The sequence below is a fragment of the Onychomys torridus genome, chromosome 5 (assembly GCF_903995425.1).
Source record: "Onychomys torridus chromosome 5, mOncTor1.1, whole genome shotgun sequence".
NCBI lineage: Eukaryota > Metazoa > Chordata > Mammalia > Rodentia > Cricetidae > Onychomys > Onychomys torridus.
In genome coordinates, this window is record NC_050447.1 from 39,372,465 (window position 1) to 39,386,555 (window position 14,091).

General features: G+C 45.3%; 1 protein-coding gene and 1 non-coding gene across 6 annotated transcripts in view; both read right to left on the reverse strand.

Moving 5' to 3' along the window:
• Positions 1-237: 237 nt before the first annotated feature.
• Wdr59 (WD repeat domain 59) overlaps positions 238-14,091 on the reverse strand; it is a 74,945-nt gene continuing 61,091 nt past the window's right edge. For 3 of the 5 annotated variants that reach the window (XM_036187562.1, XM_036187558.1, XM_036187561.1), the window contains 6 exons: positions 12,594-12,706; positions 11,151-11,301; positions 10,972-11,044; positions 9,273-9,399; positions 9,012-9,154; positions 238-1,172 (listed from right to left, as the gene is read on the reverse strand). In XM_036187562.1, coding sequence (XP_036043455.1) covers positions 937-1,172; positions 9,012-9,154; positions 9,273-9,399; positions 10,972-11,044; positions 11,151-11,301; positions 12,594-12,706 — 843 coding nt within the window. In that variant the 3' untranslated portion in view covers positions 238-936. The remainder of the gene's footprint in view (positions 1,173-9,011; positions 9,155-9,272; positions 9,400-10,971; positions 11,045-11,150; positions 11,302-12,593; positions 12,707-14,091) is intronic. The other 2 variants (XM_036187563.1, XM_036187560.1) reach the window with 1 other exon arrangement.
• On the reverse strand, positions 6,387-6,494 carry LOC118584915. Its single transcript, XR_004945085.1, has one exon. It is a non-coding gene; the product is annotated as a U6 spliceosomal RNA (small nuclear RNA).

Consider the following 14,091-nt stretch of genomic DNA (forward strand, 5'->3'; position numbering starts at 1 on the left):
CAGAGAGACTTTGGTATCAATGCTGAAATGCAATCTCATTTCCCTTTTGTTAGAAGAAATAATTCTGAGACTCTTGCGGCTGGGAAGAACCTTAATGTCAGATTCTATTTCCTCCCATCAGATGATTAAAGTCAAACAGCATTTCCTTTAGAAATCCTGGGACTAATTCTAGTCCTTTCCAAAACAATTAACTTCAGTCAGAAGTACAATGCAAAATGAACCACAGAGATGGTCAACTTCCTGTTTCTTCTCTCTCTCACACAAGTATAAAGCTTTATTAGTTGAGGGAAAGCAGACGGAGCAGAAACTTACATATATATATATATTGGAAGAATCCTTAAGTGACTGGGAATGTAACTCAGTGGTACAGCCACTCTCTAATAATATGCAAGACCCCAAGTTTAAGTGCCTGCACCAGGAAAAAATCTTTAAGTACATCATATGTTACACTTTAGTACTGTGGTTTATAAGGCCTCTGTTCATTAACTCCTCAAAGGTACCAACTTCTGAAGTCACAGATGCCATAGGCTCACTTGTCCATGACACTACCGTCCAGTGTCTTGGCAGCTGATGTGATCTTTGTGCTGGCATGTGGAGAGCCCAATCCTGGGTCAAGGACAACATCTCAGAGGCTGACACTGGTTCTGGAAACAGGTGCTTTTCCCCATGATAACATCCACCATGTTGACAGACAGGGCAGGACGACCAACTCCGGGCATCTCCTCCCTTTGTCCAGAACCATCCGTGCCCCGACAGCCAGGAGAAGGGAAGGCAAAGGCTGGAGGAGCAGATGCTTGACAGTCTGTGAGGGGACTACACTCCTGAATCATTGGAGATAACCCGGGTTCTGGAACTTTCCACTACCACCAGCAGAAAGCCTCCTCCAGCATTTACAGAGTCCTCTGGGATTTTGGACAGTACCATCATCTCTCAAGTTCAGAAGGTGCTCTCCAGCAGGCAGTGGCAGCCACACCCAGTGGGACATACCTCCTGGGTCCGAAACCATTCCATCATGTGGCTTGTGTGGCCACCGTGCCCACAGGTCAGGCAGAAGTTGGACGATCCCCGCACAGCCACATGGCAGATGGCACACTGGAATGTGAAGCCCTTGCAGATGGCACACTGAGTGCCACGGACCTCACTCCGGCAGTGGCTGCAGTACACACCGAACTCTGGAAATGGGTAGAGAGGGGCAAGGCAAGAGGCAACATTAGTTTAGTTCTTAGTAAAGAAGACTGGGCACTGTTGGGTGATACCTAGTCCCCTAGGAATCTGTCAGGTTCTAACAGACTAGTGGTTTCTCCTTTCTTTTGAAGCAGGGTCTGGTGTGGCCTAGGCTGACCTTGAACTCACTATGCAGCTGAGGATTACAAGCATAAACCACCATGCCCAGTTTTATGTGGTGCCAGGGGTCATCGAACCTGGGGGTTATTGCATGATGGGGAAACACTCTTACTGAGCTGCAACCCAGCTCTGCTTTTCTTTTCATTTTCGTGTGTGTGTGTGTGTGTGTGTGTGTGTGTGTGTGTGTGTGTGTGTGGTGCGTTTGAATACTTGTATAAGTGCAGGGCAGATGTCAATGTCAGCTGTTTATCTTTCTTCATCCTATTTTTTTTCAAAACAGCGGCTAGACTGTCTGGCTAGCAAGCAGGGATCCCCATCCTCCTCAGTCCTGGGATTAGGGTTACAGATGTGTGTCATCACACTGGGCTTTCACTTGGGTGTTTGGGATATGAACTTGCTTATGTGGCAGGCATTTTACTGACTGGGGCATCTCTTCAGCCTCCCCTCCCTCCCTTACTTCCTCCTCCCCCCCCCCCCAGCCCCAGCTAAGGCTTCTCTGTGTTGCCCTGACTGTCCTGGAATTTTCTTTGTAGACCAGGCTGGCCAGAGATCTGCCTGCTTCTGCCTCCTGAGAGCTGGTTTAAAGGTGTGTGCCGGGGGCTGGAGAGATGGCTCAACAGTCGGGAGCACTGGAGGTCCTGAGTTCAATTCCCAGCAACCACATGGTGGCTCACCAACTACCTAGAGTGGATCTGATGCCCTCTTCTGGCATAAAGTCGATAGAGTACTCATGCATACAATAAATAAAGGTATGTGCCACTAGGTCCAGAAGGCAAATTTTCTTTTTTAAATGATAGAACTCCCACAATGTAGATATGTCTACTAACTGGGCGCTGTCTTTACTGCTAGAATGAGGGCAGGGGGCGTGGCCAGCATCCGGCTCTCTGAGGTCCTGTGGGAACCCAGTAAATACTCTGCAACAGAAGGGTCACTGCATCTGATGCCTCTTACTACTCATTGCTGTAGGAAGACTAGAATGACTCAAAACCACTTAGGTGAGAGCCGGTGGCTTTTACCTCCTTAACAGTGGTTATCCTACTGGCTGAGTAGCAAGCTGGCCCCTATCAGGTCGCCACGCACTGTTCCACGTCTGTGCCAGGACCACGTTTCTACCTCCTGAAGAGCCCATGAGGTTTATCCCCACTCACATGACCGGATGCGCTTCAGTTTCTACTTGGTATGTCAGCCTGTGTGTCCCCGGCTCACCCCTGCTCCTCTGGGGCCATGCAGACTGCACACCTCTCTATGTGCCCCATCTATTCCTCTCAGAACCATGTCCTCACCACCTAACTCTACCCAATTCTGGCTGGCTATGCTAGCCTTGGATGAAACACCATTTCTTAAGTCCTGTGGTAACAGGAAAGGTGGGTGTCATGTCCCACTATTGCCTTAGACTACTCCTCACTGAGGCTGAGACATGTGGCTCCAACAGCCTTTTCCTCTTTTCCCATCTATCAAATTTCTGCACACGCACACACATGCACACGCACACGCACACGGACGACTTCTAGTCTTGGGTCACCATCTCCGCTCCATTTCTTACCAGGATCCTTGGTGTCTCCCTGCATCTCCTAGATTCCTGAACAGCGGTCTCCTTTGCCTTCTCTAGTCCCTCTCTGCCTTTTTTTATCTCGCTGCCTTTTCTGGTTGTACTTTCTTTTCTGGCCAACCGAGAGCACCCGGACTAACTTCATGTTCCTGTTTTTGCAAACATATTCAGATCCTTTTGCCCACCTGGCCCAACTGAAACCCTGACTCAGCCATGTCACCTGCCCACTGTACACTGCCCTGGGGCACAGCCTTCGCGAAGGCTCCCCACTGAAAAGCATCGAGAAGAGCCCAGGCATGGTGTAACCCTCCTTCTCTCTTCCTCACACCGCCACCCTGGATCTCTGCCACACTCTGTAAACTTCTCCCACATGCCTTTGCTGTTGACTGCTGTCCTCTCTTCTAACTTCCCTGAGCAACAGAAACCTTTACATGGGGGTTGGGGGACCCCTTCATCTTCACTACCATTTCTTCAAATTTCTGAAGGTTGGTGGCTCCTGTCTTTTCTTCTGATAGTAGGAACAACTGGACCTGGAGAGATGGCTCAGCACTGTAGAGCACGTGCTGTTTTTCAAAGGACCTGGGTTTTGGTCCCCAGCACCTACTTGGCGGCTAAACCCACATATATACATGCAGGCAAAACATTCATGAACATGAAGAAAATAGATGTTTATAAAATTAAAACTAAAAGAAAGAAAACCTTATTTCCTTCTCTATCCTTTTTTTTAAAATCCTGGCATGATTAGACACCCAGACAGCCTGGGAATTGAACCAGAACCCAGGTCCTCTAGAACATCAGTCAGTGCTCTTAACCACTTAGCCATCTCTTTCCTCTCTTCTATCCTTCACCTTAAGTTATACTTAGATAAATTGAAATAAAACTTTTTTATTATATTATTTATTATATTAAAATGCTTTAATGGCTTTTCAGTAGCTAGCCCTCTAGAATTCACGAGAAGAAAGGATCTAATAATAGTTCTTAGTATAGATTATAAGATGTCCATCACAGGGAAACAGGACAAGACGACCATAGCAAACGTCAAATACAGAGTGACTACATCTATAAAACGTCCCCAAATGATGATCGTGTGTCAGGCAAACTGCCTTCTACTGTTTTAAACAGCTTTGGTTTTCCTTATGACATTTATTTGTGTAGGGTATATGTGTGTGGACGAGCACAGTGTGGACATGGAGGTCGGAGAACAGTTTGTAGTTTGGTTCTTTCTTTCTACCATGTAGGTCCAGAGAGGGAATTGAACTTAGGTAGTCAAGCTTGGTGGCAAGCACCTTTCCACACTAAGCCATCTTACCAGTTCCTGTCTTGTCTTTTCATGAAAAAGTATTTATCTAAGGCAGGGATGGGAAGATGGCTCTGTGGTTAAGAGCACTTGCTCTTCCAGAGGACCTGAATTTGGTTCTCAGCACCCACAGGCTCACAATCACCTGTAACTCCAGTTTCAGGGCATCTAATGCCCTCTTCTGTCCTCATTGGGCTCCTACATGTGGTGTACACAAACTCAGGTGGCATATACACATAATTTTTTTCATCTTAAAAAGAACCAGAATTTTAAAATATAATTAATAAACATTAATATGTTTCTTAATTTAAAGAAACGTACGTGGGCAGATCTGAATCTTGAAGGAAGGAATTGTCCCTAGGGAAACTCATCTTAGATCCAGGGGCTACCCCTTCTCTGCTGTTGCATCTGTGGCTGCTCTGAACTGAGACTGATCTCACTCGAGAACACAGGCTGGCCTCAGACTCCAGGGCACTACAGTACAGGTATGTGCCACCACATCTTGTTGGACTTTGTTTGGTGTCTGTAGATCTGGTGACTCTAACAGACGGAACAGAGAGGAAACTGCTGTCTTGGAGTCTAGAGGGTATTTTCCTGCCAATGCGCGCTGCGCCCTGTACCGGGGCAGTCAGTTCCTCATAATCCAGAGGGACTGACTCCTTTGCATATTAGCAGTCACCACTTCCGTTAATGTTTCTGTCTGTGAGTCTCTTTCATAATCTCCTGGTCCCTTTTGACAATCCTGTGATACTGTTTTTATTGGTACTAGGATATACATTATTTTTGCTTTGGTTTGTTAGGGTTTTTGTCTTTTTTTTTTTTTTTTTTTTACTTTTTGAGACAGAGTCTCCTACAGACCAATCTGCTGTCAAAACATGCAGCTGAGGATGACCTTGAGCTCCTGGTTCTTCTGCCTCTACCTCCCAAGTTCTAGGATTACAGGTATGCATTTCCACACCTGGCAAAAATAATTTTTGAGTATCATTTCTCTGTCTTATATTCCAGGCACTCTGAATTGCATGCACACATACACACCACCACCCATAACTATTTCTTTGTGTCCCCTGCAGAGTCTTGCATGATGCTTTAGAGCAGGAGATGTCAACAAGGGTTTGGCTGACTGATGGCTGATACATCAGTTCCATCCTATGATTCAGATGTTTTCCTAAAAACTAATTTTAAAAGACAAATTGTTCTGGGCTATCATTAATCTCTTCCTAGTACACTCTCCTGTATTTAGATGCTCTGAAAAAAAAATACATTGTCAAAATGGAATTTTCTATCTTTATATTTCTTCAAGCATGTATACCTAGGTATACCTCACTAAAATAAGTTTATTACTTATAGTCTGCACTTATAAATGTTGCTCTGGTTTGTTTTTTCAAGTGAAACTAGAAACATGCAACATACAGAGTCAAACAACTTCACACATTTTATCAAAACCCAAGCATTCCCTGCCACGCCCTAGAGGAAATCTCACCTGCTCGTTCCACCATTTCCTTTCACTGTATCATATCTAGAGACTCCTCTATAAAGCAACCCCCACATTCACTGCAAATGAGTCTGTGTTTCATAAGGACGTTCATGTAAATACAGAATGTCCTTTGGGCCTATTCCATCCCATTTCCCTCCCTTCCCTTTTCCTCCTACCCCTCCTTCATCTCTCAGGCAATTTCATTTCTACTGTCATGTCATATACATACATGACTTTATGTACATTAAAATCTAGACTCCACAAGTCAGAGACAGCATGTGACACTTATTTTCTTTTTAGATGAAGTTAGTTCACTTAAAAGGCTAATCTCCAGTTGCATCATTTTCCTGCAAACAACACAATTTCATTCTCTGTGGCTGACTACAATTCCATTGTGTATATACACATTTCCTTTATCGGCTCCTCTGTTGATGGACACCTAGGCTGGTTCTGTAACTTAGTTATTATAAATCATGCTGCAATAAACATTGATGTTCAAGTATCTCCATGATATATTGACTAAAAACAGGAAATGTAGCCAGGTGGTGGTGGCACATGCTTTTAATCCCAGCACTTGAGAGGCAGAAGCAGGGGATCTTTGTGAGTTCCAGGCCAGTCTGGTCTACAGAGTGAGTTCTGGGACAGCCAGGACTATGTAGAGAGACACTGCCCCAACCCCCAAACACCCTCTAAATGCCTCCCTGCAAAAACAAAAACAAACAAAAAAACCAGTAAATGCTTCATGAGTATATGCCTTCCTTGGGCAGGGGCCATGCTAACCTTATGTATAGATCTTCCAATTTTAGTGTCTGTGCTGTCAAGGTGAGCACAAAGCTATTTTGTTTTTTTGAGACAGTGTTTGTCTATGCAGCCCTGGCCAGCTAGGAATTTACTATGTAGTCCAGGCTGATTTTGAACTCAGAGACCCACCCGCCTTTGCATTCCAAGTGCTGAGATTAGAGATTAGTACCACCACGCCTGACACAAAGCTAATTCTTAAGTACCATATGCAAGCACTAACAGCCTCCCCGGGTGGAAACTCCACCTCTCCTCCGGTCTCCCTCCCCATCACACACAGTACCACCCGCTGTCTCCCCAGCTCTGTTTCGGCTAGACCACATTTGGCTCATACATTATTTACCTAAGCAAACATTATTTAAGCCGTGTTCTATGACACTCTTCCTTTCTTGCACATCTTGTTTCTCCCAGAATTAGCAACTGCCTCATTCTTCCACTTGTTTAGTTTGCTATGTACTTATCAATAATTCATCTCCAAACTCTCCCTCACACGTCTGCATCTTCTATAAATATATGCAACAGTGAAATACATCTGATTTTTTTTTTTTTCAGCTTTCTCTCCTTGGAGGAAGGCTCCTGGAGCCCCTGCCCGCACTGACCCATCTCTAGGTCTGTCGCAATGAGTGCTCTCCATCAGCACTGATTCCTTCAGTTCCAGGACTGAATCTAGCCCTGCTTCTTAGCGACACTCCAACTTTACTTCGCACATGGCTAATAACTTGGGTTCAGAATTCCAGGTTAGCGATCCTTTTCCTGAGAATTCTGGAGAGTCTGATGCCTGGCCATCTAGTTGCCAGAGTCAACCCTCAGAGCTGACACCGTCCACCTTCCTCATCCTTCATAGTAGAACTATTTCCTCTCTCTGGGAGCTCTAGGTCTCTTCTGGGTCCCTGGGCTTTCAGCATTCCTTATGGCAGGTAGAGACCCATCCAATCTGCAAATGTGTTTCTCTTCTCTGCAGAAGCAGCTTACAGTTTTCTGTTGGGATCATGACCTGTTCTACAAACTGGGAGAGGAAACTTGAGCATCCTCCAAAGGTCATCAAACAAGAACAGCTTTTAAATTTCATCTTTGAGCCCCTCCCAGAGCATCACGTGCCCCTGATTCCTCAGCTATGGCAGAGTTCTGTTTTTCTGACTAAAAGTTCAGGGTCTGGTTTGCTCAGGCCTTGGAGGTCACCGATAACTTACCCGTTTCCCAGCTCCCAAGTGTTATTGCCAATATTACTTCCTGTGCAATCAAGACCTTTTCAAAAACTCTCTCTACAGACACTTGCTAAGGTCTGAGGGAGAAAGGGAAATGTATGGTCAGTCCACTCCCTCCAGAAGTCTTCCATTTTCTTCCTGTAAGGGAAGCTCTGCTTCATTTCTTCCATGGCACAGTCTGGCTTCTCACCAAACTCACTGGTGTTTCCGTCTTCCTCTCAGACTTAACTCTGCTTATCTCTCTCAAGGTCTAGGCTGGACCAGGACAGCCTGTGCTCCCTGTATTCTTCCTTTCCATCCTCAGCTCCCAGATACACCTTTTTTTTTAAAGACAAGGTCTCACTGTGTATCCCTCTAGCTGACCTCAAACTCATAGAGATCCCCCTGCCTCTTCCTCCTGGCTTAAAGAAAGGTGTGTCACTATGCCTGGATAATACGCACACACTAGCAGACTCACATACCGACTGTAGAGTGAAGATCTCCAAATTACTAGTTCTAGCTGAACACAATCTCTCCTGAGAACCAGATTCACATCTGACTGTGTGACTTCTCCAGACAGCGATCTCATCTCTCTCTCTCTCCCTCTCTCTCCCTCTCTCTCTCTCTCTCTCTCTCTCTCTCTCTCTCTCTCTCTCTCTCTCTCTCTCTCACACACACACACACACACACACACACACACACACACACACACACAGAGAGAGAGAGAGAGCTCCAGTGTTCCTCTGTTTGTTTCTATCTGCAGTAAACACTACCTCTCAGCACATTAGCTGGAATCCCAGGAATCACCAAAGCTTTGTTTCTCTTTATCAGTCCATATACAGTTTATCAGCAAATCATAGTGAGTCTATCCCTTTTAAACAAATATATTTTATTTTATGTGTATGGGGGTTCTGCCTGCATGTATGTTTGCGTACCATATGCATGCAGTGCCCACAGAGGCATGAAGAGGGCTTCAGATCCTCCAGGGGAGTTACAGACCAATGTGAGTCACATGTGAGTGATGGGGACTAGATTCAGATCCTCTAGAACAATCAGTGCTCTAAGTCTCAGTTATAGTTACCATGGTTTTTAACTGATTAATGTCCCCCCTCTACTCTGCCATGGGTCCCACTGTGCCTACGGTAGCTGAATAAATGAAAATCATCTACTGCGTCTAAGACACTGCTATTATGATAGAAAGTGAATCTTGTTATGAAATGCAAGGTTTTCAGAAGCTTAGAAAAGACCCAAATGCTTCAGACTCTTCTGCTTATAAAGGAGAAGCTCAACCTTCCAAACCTGAGGTTACGGGCACATTAGAGCACAGGGCCTTCCAGACAGTGAGAGAAAAGAAAAGATTCCTACCGATCCCTTTGTGAGGGTCAGGAGGACAGGACACAAACTTCAACACCTCTGCCCTCTTCTCTCTCAGACCCCAGCGGTAGAGGATCTCTCCATAGCACTTCTTAAAGTCATCAAACTGCTGGCTATTGGCAGGGTCCAGAAGCCTGGATAAACCCAAAAGGTTCCCTGTCAGTTCCTCTGAGAACAGCAAGTTCACTACCTAATGGCATTTATATTCAATGCCATCTTCTCAAAGTCTGACTCAGGAAGGCGGCTGGCTACCTTTTGTTTTTATCATGCTGATCACGTTCCCGCTCACGGGGGTCACTGTAGGTTAGACTCCCAAAGCGGAGTTCTTCTGGCGAAGACTCTCCCCAAGGTGAGGACATGTGTTCTGTCTCTCTTCCTGCTAAAGAAAAGCAGAAGAGAAGAGGGGATGGCAGTCAGAGAAGGCACAGAAAACAGGAAGTCCCTCCCACCCCCATGTCCCAGTGTGTGTCCCCTTGATTCTCTGGAAGCAAAACACTCAAACTGAAGACTCGGAGGAACGGAATCCTACACTGCTCTTTCCTGGGTATACCTCTTTGTCCAGGTATTTATCACCAAGTGAACCTGGTAATTTGGCACAGATGACAGCTAAGCAAATTATGGCTTAATGATACAGTACAATGCAATGCAATGAGTCATTATAAAAATGCTAAATGACATGAGAAAATGCTCATGATAAAGTTAAAAGCAGAAAAAACACAAAACAGCATAAATCAAATAACTACTCACCCATATACACACACAAAGAGAGAGGGAGAGGAAGAAAATGTTCTGAAATGTTAACAGATGTTATTAAGTGAAGGGCATGGAGATATCAATCATTACTATTTTTTTCTCTGATGCCTTTTGTTTGTTCTTTACAGGACATGTAGTGTGTATGTGTGTGTGTGTGTGTGTGTGTGTGTGTATATATATATATATATATATACATGTTCTAAGTTAGGTAGGGGTGTGGTGTGTGTGTGTAGACAGATCTCTCTACACAGCTCAGGCTAGCCTTACACTTCAATACTTTTGCCTTTACTTCCTGAGTGCTGGGATTATTTTCTAAGAGGCAAGGTCTTGCTACATTGCCCAAGCTGGCCTTAAGACTCCTGAGAAGTTGGGATTACAGGTGTATATTATTACACCTGACTCATGTTCTATTTTCATAATCAAGAAAACTAAGATTTTTTTTTTTTTTTTTTTTTTTTTTTTTTTGAGACAGGGTTTCTCTGTGTAGCTTTGTGCCTTTCCTGGAACTCACTTGGTAGCCCAGGCTGGCCTTGAACTCACAGAGATCCGCCTGGCTCTGCCTCCTGAGTGCTGGGATTAAAGGCGTGCGCCACTACCATCTGGCCATTTTTAAATAAAAAAAATGTGGGCTGGAGAGAAGGCTCAATGGTTAAGAGCACTGACTGCTCTTCCAGAGGTCCTGAGTTCAATTCCCGGCAACCACATGGTGGCTCCCAACCATCTGTATCGAGATCTGGTGCCCTCTTCTGGTCTGCAGGCAGAACACTGTATACATGATAAATAAATAAATCTTTAAAAAAATGTAATCCAGGAATCACAAAGATATTTCCCTCATGGAACAAACTCTATGGCCACCATCAGTCCATTTTATTTCTCTCCATTAAAAGGAATCATGGGAAGAAGTGGATGATGGGAAGTGGCAGATGATAATGGAAAGGGGGGAATGTAAAGGAGGAAGTACAAGGACAAGTCCCATTGCAGCCTTTCAAGCAACTTGGAGTAGCACAAAGCCCTCCCAGACATGAGTGCATTCAACATGCTTTGCTACCAACACTGTCCCTGCACACTAAGTGGAGAGAGATGAAAACCAAAGACCAACATGGAGAGCATGCACCAACTAAACTTCCCACGTGAACAGCTTTCACGAAAGCCTCAGGAAGGGCCCAAGTCCAGGGGGCTGTGCCGTTCCCTCACAAACCTATGTTCCAGCCACCAGTGTTGAACCCTGGGTCTGACATGCTGGAGCAGGACCCCGAGGAGGTAAAGCTGGGCTAGAAGAGAAGAGGAACGCAAGCTAGTATCCAGCACCATCCCATTTCAAAGTTACATCTGAGGGGAAAACAGACCTCCAGGGAAGCCAGAAAACCAAGAACTTACATAGCGACTGTGGGACACCATCAGATTAGAAGATCGGTTAGGGAAAGGCCCAAAGGGGTTTGGTACGCCCTGAGGCCGGGATTGGGCTTCAAACACACTGCAGAGCATAGCCAAGGTCTGAACATCTCGGAGTTGGCAATAGTGAGCCAGTCTGTAAAATACAAGAGGAGAAAAAACAGGTCAAGAGGAGGAATGGAGGAAGGCAGTTACCAGCCATAACACTACTACTTTGGGCTAAGCTGGGGGGTTTTCCATCCTTCCTCTGACCTTGTCAGGAACAGAGACTTATTTCTACAGGTCACAGGAGGTCTCACCTGCTATGAGACTGGCCCCACTTGTTTTGGCCCAGAAGTTTTCAGAATGTGAATGACAACCCAGACACCAATCTGAAAGCTTCTGGTTGAACTCAGGTCTGGGCTCTAACAGAACACAACTTCTCTAGAACCCAGCTGACTGACCTAGCATCTGAGAGAGGTGGTCCACACTCTCTCACTCACTCTCCCCAGCTCCAGGGAGAAGCCCCCTGCTTTGTGGTAAGTTTTAGACATGTCCTTCCTGCGAGCTAATTCTACAAGGAGGCAGTCAAAGGATATTGTATCTCCATGGCATGGCAGACCATTGACTCTGTTTCCTGGATTAAATAAGAATGACAAGGAATATGTTTACCAAAGGCGTTCCCTTTAAGGACCACCACTCCAGAATCTGAGTTTAGGAGTTAAGAAGGACTCTGTCTTGAGGCTAATGTAAACCAAGCAGAGTAAGTCTTATAAGCCCTGCTTAAGGAGGCAATGAGAGCGTGACCAGGCACCCCAGGTCTGGCTTCAACCAGCAGAAATGCAAACCTCACTTTGAAGCAGTGGAGTTTCTCTGCCCAGGCCCAGAGTCTCACTGTGAGGAACACTTGAGTGGCATCATTATTATTATTATTTTTTTTTTTAACTTTTTTTTTGGGGGGGGGGCACAGGGGCTGAAGCCTCTGCCATAGCATCCTGGATATCTTCTGAGGACATTATTTTATATAGTTTACTTACGGTATTTACTTTTATGAGCTAACAGGGTCCTAGTGTCAGGAGAATATGAACACCAACACACGGTTCCATCCCTGTTCCCAGAGGCCAAACCACACAGGACCACAGGGAAACTTACCATATCCAGAGCCCAAAGGCCTGTGTGCCTAGAGGTTCGGGGGAGAGGGGGTGGGGGTGGGGGGGACTAAAGTACTCAGATGCACACGGGACTCTTAAGGGTTTCACAGTCTTGTGAGTGACAAACAATATTTAATGCCTCGTGCTCTCAGATGCTCATTCTGTACAGAGGCTATGTCAGTGCTAAAAGCAAAGTGCCTTGGCCCCTTCACTCCTCACAGAGGCAGTAACGTTTAATGTATTTACAGACCTAAAGTCCACTTCACTCATTTCCTCACTTTTAGCTCTCAGAACCTACAGGGACTCCAGCAGCTGTCGTCCAAATGGATGTCGAGCCCAAGGTGTTTCCAAATCTGGGTCAGACTTTGGACCAAGGCAAAGATCTGTAGCTACCGTAGCCAGCGACCAAACCTAGACAGACCAAAGAAAGAGGCTCAAATTCAAACCACTGAAGAGATGAACAGAAATGGGAAAGAGCTCCATCTGCCTCCTACAACCTAAGACCTCACCACAAGGGCGACCAAAGCTTGGGGTGCAGAATTCTAGGCCCCACCCAGACTGGCTGGGTCAGTTCCTCAGTGATTGAGTATACTGTACAGTTGAGAAACACTAGCCTTAAAACTTTCATTAAAAGTCAAACATGTGACTCATGCTTGCAATCCAGGAGAGGCTCAGACTTCTGAGAGCTGGGGAGGCAAGGCTACAGGGTGAGTTCTACACAGCCTAGACAATGTGGCAAAATCTATCTACTAAAATAAGAAAAACCTTTCATTAAGCAAACTTCAGAGAATCACACAGCATCACAATTTCAAGGGGCCATTTTCTTCATTATGCCTGGCCTTTTCTGATGCTTCGCTGGTGAACTGGATTGGCAGAGAGCAAGTAAGAGCAGTCGACATCCCACTGAAGACCTGCTCTTTGCTCAAGGAATGAAAAACTTTGTTGCCTCCATTACAAGGTTTAGTACACTCTTAAAGCTAAAGAACAGGTCAAGAAGAAAACAACCTTGGGTGTCTTTATATTGACATGGAGTCTGATGAATACCCCAAACTTCAACCCTCATGGGACTTAGAGTCACCAAACGAAGAGTCCACAAAGTGTCTATTGAACCCAAAGCCTTCACCGCCCATCGCAAAGAGCCCCAACCCTTGAGACCTTCCAAAATTTGAATGCTACTTTTGGAAAATCTCTTCTGCCTTATTTGCTTTTGAAAAAGTGATGCATTGTACCCACTAACTGGAACACGCTATTCTAAACCCAAAAGGAAGAGGATATAAACTTTGGATCAAGTCTATAATTTGAGACGAGTAAGTAGATAAAAAAGCTGAAAAGCAAACATCAGATATGCAAAATCAACAGCACGAGGGCAGCACACTGAAGTGACAATCAGTTGCTCCAAGGAAGGACATGCAGTTTACAGCTGCCGCTTTGATAAACAACCCACTCCAACAGATGTGCGAAGAAGTGAATGACTTTCTGGGGCAGGATGGGCTGTCCACCTTGCTGACAACTGTGTTGGTTTCTCTCAATACACCTCTCATCTCCTAAAGCCTTCAACAGACAGGTGCCCCTAACATTACTTCTCTGGGAAATGAGAAAGACACAAAACAGTGAGCACACCTTTATTCAAGGGCATGAAGAACAACATTCTTCAAGCACTCATGGTCACTCATGTTATGTGTTTAAACATTATCCAATCACAATGGCAATCCCAGAACAGCAGTGGAAATGCACCAGGGCAGCCATTTCCAATGACCAGAGAGCTAGGAGGATTCACAAGCTCTACTCCATTTGGT